General features: G+C 41.7%; 1 protein-coding gene across 1 annotated transcript; it reads right to left on the bottom strand.

Annotated features, from left to right (window-relative positions):
• Nucleotides 1–560: 560 nt before the first annotated feature.
• pcmtd2b (protein-L-isoaspartate (D-aspartate) O-methyltransferase domain containing 2b) lies at nucleotides 561–8276 on the bottom strand. Its single transcript, XM_072697369.1, has 6 exons — nucleotides 8093–8276; nucleotides 6338–6695; nucleotides 4891–4993; nucleotides 4167–4338; nucleotides 3187–3310; nucleotides 561–2392 (listed from the first exon to the last, which is right to left on the bottom strand). Exons 2-6 carry the CDS (start codon nucleotides 6642–6644, stop codon nucleotides 1899–1901), a joined length of 1200 nt encoding a protein of 399 aa, XP_072553470.1. The 5' UTR covers nucleotides 6645–6695; nucleotides 8093–8276; the 3' UTR covers nucleotides 561–1898.
• Nucleotides 8277–9491: the final 1215 nt, after the last annotated feature.

Below are 9491 nucleotides of genomic sequence, written 5' to 3'. Positions count from 1 at the left end.
ACAAGTGACTTCACAGCAATGCAAAAACTTGGTAAAATAGGCTCACGGTGAAGAAGCTTACTGAAAGCAAAGGTTTTGGCTTTGGTGCTTGGATAATTCTGGTCTATAAATGCATGAATGTGTGGTTCTCCTGAACTAGTTTTAGGACTTATCACATTTTAGGTCACATTTATGCAGAAATGCAGTAAACTGTAAAGAGATCACAAACATTTTAGCAGCACTGAAAAGGTGCAGCCACCTGCTCATCCTGTATTTCATCTGAAATCAAGGGTATTAATAAAGCGTTTGGTCTTCCTTTTGCTGCAGTAACACTCTACTCCTCTGGGAAGACCTGCTGGAACATTGCATTTAGCCACAACAGCGTTCCTGAGGCCAGATACTGATGTTGGATGATTAGTTCTAAATCACAAAAGCCATTCCAACTCATCCTGAAGGTATAGGGTGGTGCTCCATCACGCCACAGAATCCTCAGCCCAGTTGGGGGTTCAGGCAAAGTTACGATAACAGCCCTGAAACACTGAATACATTTGCAAACTCATCAGCAATAACTTCAAAGTGCATGTGCAAACTCGGAAGTTTATTGAAAGATCTATACGTTTTCTAAAAGCATACAATCAATTTAAACTATGGTTTAGATATGCTGTTACCTCAGACATGTTTCCACAACTTATTAAGGACGACATCTTGGATTTAAGGGGCCACAAAGCATCAGTCTCACTCTCCACAGTCAAAGAAAAATCATTTTAAAAAGCACTTTTACAGAAACCCAGTGTGGTGAGAAGAAGCTTACATCACCCCCCCCCTTTGTAATATTGATGCTCTAAGCTGAGCATTACTTTGACAACCTATTTTAAAATTCGGTTTGTACAAAAATGATGCAACAAGCAATCTTGTTTGTCTTGGTTTTTTTTGGTCAAAAAAAAAATCAATATGACTTAATTTTTGGTCTTTTTTTAGACTGCCTATGCTCCAAAAACAGGGTGTAATATTCCTGAGTAGGGACATATTTTTGAACATAATCATTCACATTTTTTTATGTAACGTGGGACAGTGTGTAATGAAAATGCAAAAAATTTTAGTTGGGATGACCCAAAAAACTGATCCTGGAAAATAAAAACGTGGTGTCCGGACAGTGTCACTTGATCATTCCGGTTGGCGATTATAAAGCTTGTCATAATGCAAATTACAGTTTGGAAGAATGCATGGAGAAATCTGGTGCACTATGTGCAATTACTTTTCATGGAACGTGACGTACACGTCATAAGTGTGTCGAATGCAGCATCACCCGCATGAAGGTAATCAGAATTACACAGTGTTGAAATGCATCACCACAAACTTGAATACTGACAAAATGCAGGTGCACGGGAGCACTACACATGCAAATAGCATCCAGTACCTTTATAAAGAGAGCACACAGTAGGCAAGGAAACAGTGGAGGGCCGGACTTTGGGGTCTTTCGTAAAGCTATTGAAAAATAACAATACTTTAGTTCATCACGTGAACCTTGCGAGAACGCCACAACGACATTGCCACTCACAGTCAAGTCACTGCAACCTTCTCTAATCTCGCTGAAATCTTCAGCCAGCAACGTGAAGCTCATACCTGTTGGATATTTTGGGGGAATACTGCTAAAATCAGAAGAAAAAGCTCTCAGAAGAGGCTCAAAAACGAGCTCAAACAAATCTAAGACGACAGGGAAACCCACATCAGGTCTCAGTCTGGGACTCCTAAATGTCCAGAATCTAGCTTTGTTGTTTTCTGGAAAAGACAATGAATAGTCATAGTACCGTAATAATTGAGGGGTTAATCCAGCTGGGCTTGCTCAGGTTAGGCCGGGAGTGGGGATACGGAAGGCTTTCGAACTTCAGATCACTTCAGAAGTCACAGTAATAGCTAGCTCACTTGTCACGGTAATACAGCAGATACATCTTGAGTGGCTCAGGTAAGGGCAGTCCCAAGATCCTCTCCCTCAGAATGTTGACTGGCGGTTCCGGCCTCGTGCAGCTGCCCTTGCCTTTCTCGTCTTCGTCACCAGTGGTGGTCTCTTCCTCGTCCTCCTCGGGCAGATCTTCCCCTGCTCTACGGCAGCCCCTCTCCTCCTCCTCTTCGGCTTCCTCCTCTTCCTCCTCCACCCCTCCCGGGTACTGGCAGTCGTCCATGTTGGCCGTAGGGATCATGGAGTCGTGGAGAACCACGGAGTTGACGCACTGACGGTAGAAGCGGCGGCAGAAGCGGCGCCGTTCAAAGCGAGGGCCGTAGCGGTGCATGGCGCGAGCGCCGGGGAAGGAAACCCGACGCTTGGCGCGGCCCTCCGCCACCGCCATGGGTTGCCGCAGGGTGTGGCGGATAGATATCCGTGCCAGGTCCTGCAACGTCCGAACTTCAAAGATGGCTGCGTGCAGAAGACAATAGATGTATAAGAAGATGCACTTGGCTACATGATGCTGTTTATGTACATTAATTTTAAAGATATTACACTGCCTTACTAATAAATAAGGGGGGGACTATAGTCACCTATGCATTTTAATTATTTTGTAGGTCCTGGCCTCTATGACTGCCTCATATTGCTGCTTCCTATTTTCTTTAGATTCCAGAACTTTCAAACGATGGAAAACAAAGAAGTTGATTCCAAAAGTCCATAATACACCATTATGACTGACATATTAATGTGCTCTAATTAACTGGTTCAAAAAACCCTTCAGACTATCAGAATCAGGCTGCTGCTACGTGTCTTTCACTGGTAAATCTCGTTTTTAAAGAATCTAATTAATAATCAGATGATCTTGAAGATGAAAATATGTCAGTTTAATTATCTTTGACCTAAGGTAGACCATTTCTGGATATGTGTGAGGAAAGTCTTTTCAGACATCTGTCAGTGATGTCTGTAAGTGCAGCAAACATTTCTGGAGTCAACTCTCAATTCCCAAATGCCTAGAATCTGGGAATATACTTTAATTGAACTGCTGAACCCTAATTTTCCTGTTTTCCAAAAGGTTCCTTTGGCCATGGCATGACCTGAACATCCTTGCTCCTTAACCCACATCATCACTTGATGAGCAGTGTGGCATCTTCCATTGTCTTGTTGGCATATCAAGTCATTTTTCTGTGATTATCCGAAACCCCAACCTCTCCTCAAATCACTTAGAGATGGATGAAGGTTGACAGGGTGTACTGCAGGGTACTCACGCAGGGGCACACTCCTGCCTCTTCCGTTGATGCTTTGTTTGGGCTGCACCAGTGGAGCAAAAGTCACAGCAATGATTTTCTTGGTCTCCCAAGTGTTCTGACCTGTACGGGTGATCTTGGTCAGCTGCAAAATAAGTGCCAGGAAATCCAGTTACATGTCATGTCAGTTACAGCCATGGAACCACGCCTCACTGTGCTAAATTCAATGAAAGCTTAAAGTGTTTAACAAGTTAATGAGCCAGACAGTGTAAAACATATATAATATTAATATTAAAATATAGTGCCCAGTAACATTATGCTTTACAATTATATACCAATCTATATACAAGTGCTCCTCCATTAAGACCTTAAGATCAGTTTCAGTAAAGTCCTTCTAAGTAAATCAAGTGTAATAAAGAGTGGCAAAAGTATGTGAACCTTGAGCAGATAATTTGATGGTGAAATTAGACTGTTTTCAATCAGTGGGATGACAATAAGGTATGAGTGGGCACCCTGTTTAATTTAAAGATCTATCCATGTCTGATCTTCATAACACGTTCGTGGTACGGAAAAAAAGGAGATTTCTGAGCTCAAAAGGAGACTTCTGACCTCAGAAGAAGAGTTGCTGATGCTCATCAGACTGGAAAAGAGTCTGGACTAATGTTGATGTTCATGAGTCCACCATCAGGAGAGCACTGAACAACAATGATGTGCATGGCAGGGTTGCAAGGAGAACACCTCTGCTCTCAAAAAAGAACACTGCTGCCCATCTGCAGTTTACTTAAGATCACATGGATATGCAGGACTGATCAACAGCTACCGGAAACGTTTAGTTGCAGGTATTGCTCAAAGGTTCTAATATTTTTGCCACTCACAGATCTGTAATAGTTTGGATAATTTTCTTCACCAGATAAAAAAGAACAAGTCTAATATATTTGTCTTATTTGATTGAGTTGGTCCTCCTTATCTACTTTAAGGACTTGTGTGAAAGTCTGACCAACCTTCTCCTCCAGGGGGAGCACTAGGATTCCACCAATCTTCAGCAGGTTCTTCATGTAATTCTCATACTCTTTCTGAACTCCAGCCCCACAGTACACCCTGTCATACTGCCGGCTCTCTGGAGGGATTTCCAGACAGTTCCCCACAACAAAGGAGGGCTCACAAAACTCAAACCTGCAAACACATGATCAGTCTATGACACAAAAACTTGCTAGATTACACTCCAAGGCAAATGGCTATATATATATAGAGAGAGAAACTCAAAAGAGGCTCTTTAGCTTATAACAATAGTGGAAAGCTTTTGCTTTATGAAGAACCATCTACAGCAGGTATTTCCTTTTATTTGGTGAACCATTTAAGCAACCAAATAGTTATTGGTGTTGTCATGGTCCTATAAAGAACCTAAAAACCTCAAGTGTATGTGTAGCATATAGGTGCACTTTGTAGGTTTACAGTTAGTGTTTACAGCCCACCTGACTGTGTACAGTTCACAGACCCCCTCTACCCCATTCATATAGTTGGTGAAATTCCATTCCTAGGGGAAATGATTTCCCAGTATTTTCACAGCAGAAACTGTGAGTTGCTAACTCCAATAGTACCTCAAACGAATAGCATAACAAAATCGATAACTGAAACAATATTGGCAATGTATTGCATACATACAGTAACACCACACACATTAGTTTCTCAAGCCAAGCTTAAAATATGCTGCTGGAAATAGCTCACTTGTCAAAGCTGTCGCAGGTTTTGATGAAGTAGTCGAGTTTCTGGTAAGCATATTCCACCACATCTGCGTGTAGCTCCACACCATGATTCACCCCAAACGAACCTGCAAACGCCAGAGAATCCCAGACGAGACAGATCAGACCTTCTGCAATTCAAACGTCACATTAAAGCAGCACTATAGGAGAGCTGGTATTTCCTGCTCATGGGCTCCCCCTACAGTCGGGTAGTGCAATTTGCGCTTTGAGCCGCGACTACAGGACCAGCTTTATACATGCATTTCTGGACAACTGAGAGATGGAGAACCGTCACTAAAAGAAGCACACAGCCTAAGACAGTAGAGTAATAGAGTAATATGCAGGATTTTACACAAATATTATTCAATATGTTACGCAGCGTTATGCTTTTCTTGCGAGAGTTGTCCTGCCCACTTCACTAAAGTTACCAACCTGCCGTCCCTATTATAGGTCAGTTATTTTAAGGTAAAAATAAACTCGATGCAGAATTCTTCATTTTAGTGTATAATTTAGATTCTGTTCCTCTAGAAACAGAGTTTTTTTTGCACTGGACTAATATGATCGGACCCAATGAAAGGTCCGACCATATTAATTAGCACTGTGTGCAGTGTGACTACGGCCCCAACGACACAAATCTGTCTGCCGTTTTTGGCCTCTTGTCCACATGAAAACACTATCACAGAAAACAGAATTTTTCAAAAACGCTCTTCAAGGTGGAGATTTTTGAATACTCTGTTGTCGTGTGGACGGGGAAACCTGTGCTTTATGAAAACTCTGACGTCACATTGCATGCATGTTATGAATCTCAATATCTCAATATCTCAAACCTCCTTACTCCCTATATAGTGAGCTATATAAGTTGTAGAACTACATCTACACACATATTGCACTAGATGTCAGATTTCGACACATGAATAAATGTAAATGTTCTGTTTCAGATACGTAATGCTGTGTTTAGATTTAGATTCAGTTTCCTCACTTGTATGGTACACTACGTAGGGAGTAGTGCGTAATTTGAGATGAAACCCCCCCCCGTGCCTTAAGTGTCCTGATTGTTCAGATGATTTGCAAAATGGGTTCCCTCAAGTGTTTATAATTATATTATTATATTATATTTTTAAAGAAATAATGTGCATGAAACTATCATGGAAGCATCAGGTCATATCTAATAACTAAGTTAGCAAGCAAGACTACTTATTATTACTTTTTTTTAAACCCAGAAGTTTACTTGCAACGCTTACTGAAATTCTGTAGGAGACGAGACAGGTGTGTGATCATTTAGCCAAGCTGTTAGCCTTGTACCTCCAGTGCAAACCGAAAGAATCAAACCTCAGACACTGAACATGCTTTGGCTAATATCTGGATTGAAGAGAAAACCGTGTCAGCTTAAATATTCACCAGACTGCTTCTTTAAAGTGCTTGTGCCAACTAACCTAGGATGAGGCCGACCATGGTGCTGAGGTAGCCTGTGCCACTGCCCAAGTTGAGGAAGGACAGGCCAGGCTGCAGCTCCAGGGCCTCCATCACCTCGGAGTAGATGCAAGGAGCAGAAAGATGGAGATTGCCATGCCTCCAGGCCAAGTCTTTGTAGGCACTGTCCCGGTACTCCTCCAGATAGTAATCAGCTCGATCGATGGCTCGGAAGGCCCTCTCCACCAGGTCAGAGCGGATGTAGTGAGCCTCCTTCAGGTTGTCGATAAGCTCATCGTTGTCCTCTCCAGCACTGACAGCACCGCCCATGGTGAAAGGAGAGAGAGTCTAGGGTTGGACCTGCGTAAGGCCTTTCACCGTCTGAGGGGGGAAAAAAGCATACATTTGTATAATTATTGATAAAGCAGCTGGGGGTTTCCATGGCTTATAGGTAAAGTACGGGCAAATAATTTGACGGGGTTTACTTTGTTGAGGCTAAGTTATGTTGTTATACATATGTAATAACAAAAGTACAATTGGATATTGTTTTTGGCCTTTATTTACATTTAACAATTAACATAGGTCCAAGTATCATCCTGTAATGTACTCTTGAAATGGTATCTAATGCGTCCGGCTTTAAAAGGACAACGTTGCCTTCATTTTCAATGGACCAATAGAAATCCTCCAAACACTTTTTACTTAGACTGCCATCGAAAGGTTAAGGTTTTCCTTAATAACGCTGACATTTCGAAGAGACAAGATTTTCTATTATGTAACGGCATTGATAAATATAACTGTAAGCTAAATAAACAAAGGCACAGGGTGGCACATTTTGCAATTTCACTGTGGAGGAGATGATCGGCCGTTCTATTTCTGGAAGTCAAACAATACCCAGCGAAAAGTGACACAGTGTCTTTTATGCCCCAGTTGGAACTTCTGCCAGAGGCTCCATTTAGACCAGAGGGTGTTAGTTAGCTACATGTTCAGCCAGTCTGCAAAGTCAGATCTCACACCAATTCGGGCCATTTTGAAGAACACCAAACACCAGGGGCAATAAAAAGAAGCACTTCATGCCTTCACGACCATGTGCTACTGTCCTTTGATCTTGTCCCACTGCAGACTGAGAATGACATGAAGTTCTGCCCTACAAAACAGACAGGCCCACTCTTCAAAATGGGGGGGGGGGGGGGAGTCAGACTGAGCACAACTGAGCTGATCACATAAACACATGGTCAAAAGCACACGTATACAAGCATAGCTACCTAAAAAAAATACAAGCACAGGCATTTATGTTTGGCCATCTCCCTAACAAGCGAGTCAGGCAGTCAGAAACAGGGCTGCTGGAGTTCACGTCAAGTCAAGTGTGAACTGCTACTGTGCATGACTTCAGCTCTGGGCTAGAAAACATGGCTCTGTTTGCAGCGACTGCGACTCAGCTAAACGTGAACAAAGCGAGGAAGGTGCTGAAAACACCACGGCAGAGAAGTGCGGCAGCGCTCCCCCGCAGATCGTGTATGATAACCGTAAGAGATTAAAAAAACGCCATGTTGACCACGGCTCTCTGCCTGCAATCAGCCAGAAGCGCGACTGCTGAAACCAGCCTTTCTCTCAGCCCATCTGCACGACGGACTCCGCGCTAAATCTGTTAGCAGCTCTAGCTGCAAAAACAAAACAGTGACTAGAAGCTCCAGGCGCCGCCGTGCTCGTGCTCTCTCTCTCTCTCTCTCTCTCTCTCTCTCTCTCTCTCTCTCTCTCCCTCTCTCTCTCTCAACTCTTACCGTGCAGGAACGAGCAGCTTTCTCATACAAAACAACAGCGTGTCTGTCCATCGACTGCACGGCCGCGCTCTTCCCGTGGTCTGTTAGGGCATTTTTAAGGGGCATAAAACAACGAGCCTCAACTTGGCTGCGGAAAAACAACAACAACAGAAATGACGCGATGTAAACACAAAACAGCTGACGCGCTGACGTCACACGCAACGCCGACGTCACGACGGACGGAGCGGAGTGTTTCCAGAAGAGAGTGGGTTCGTGAGGGAGAGAGACAGAGAGAGAGAGAGCTTATGTGTGATTTATAATTATTATTATTATTATTATTATTATTATTATTATTATATGAGCGGTAATAAACACTAAATCTGTATAAAGTAAAACTATTATTTAATGTTAATAGTTAAACATAGTTTAATTTTGGATTAATCACCACATGAAAATACCAGAAAACTTTTTAATTAGTTTTATTTTTAGTTTTTTTATTTAGTTTTATTAACTTATCTTTATTTTATAAATCAATATGAATAAAAATAGGCTCTTGTGTTTCTAATTACAATTATTGAGGGCATTTTAACCCTAATTTCTCATCATGTCTACAAATCATTATTTATGGACATCTAATTTATTTATTTATGTTTGCTATTTTGCATTTTTTTAATTAGTAAAAAAAAAGAATAATGTACTTAATGTAATAATTAATTATAATAAAAAATATTTCTTTTGTCATAGTTTAATATTAAATATTCAAACACTGTTGTGTCCTCTTTCAAAGACAAAACCCTTGTAAATAAAACAGCAGTAAAACAGTCCAATTCTAATACCCCCTAACTGTTATGCAACAGTCTTGACTCATTTAACTTACACCCCCAAAACTGACATATACCCAGACCAGAGGTGGTGAAAGCCTTTCAAGGCTAAAGGCTACTTTGGGAGAACATGGAAGCGAGGCTAAAAAGGCTAAAACAGGTGAAGCACTGCTCGAAGAAGAGTCAACTGGAGGAAACACCATTGTAGGTGTTTGTGCCACGGCCAGGAGGGAGAGCCAGTTAAAATGAGTGGGAGCAAACCAGGTGCTAGGCTATAAGCTAACCTTAGCAGACCCTACTACAATGTCTTACGCAAAGAGTCTACAGAGAGGGCAGCAACACTATCAGGTAACATTTGAGAATAATTGCAAAAAATAATTAGCTACAATTCTTGTTACAGGTTATATAGGCTTATATGTTGTTATTCTGAGGCAAAATAACAGGGTTGTAAATAGACTAAGAATATAGTCACTGACTGATTCACATACTGACTCTCTTTCCAGGAGGCCTCAATGCTTTCAAAAGACCACGGTGAAGAATTTAAAGCCTTTAACACTTTGAGTTTTTGTATGCTGTGTTTTAACCCATTGTTTTTTCCT

This window comes from Salminus brasiliensis, chromosome 14 (genome assembly GCF_030463535.1).
Source record: "Salminus brasiliensis chromosome 14, fSalBra1.hap2, whole genome shotgun sequence".
NCBI classification, from domain to species: domain Eukaryota; kingdom Metazoa; phylum Chordata; class Actinopteri; order Characiformes; family Bryconidae; genus Salminus; species Salminus brasiliensis.
This window is presented reverse-complemented; position numbering and strand designations above follow the sequence as displayed.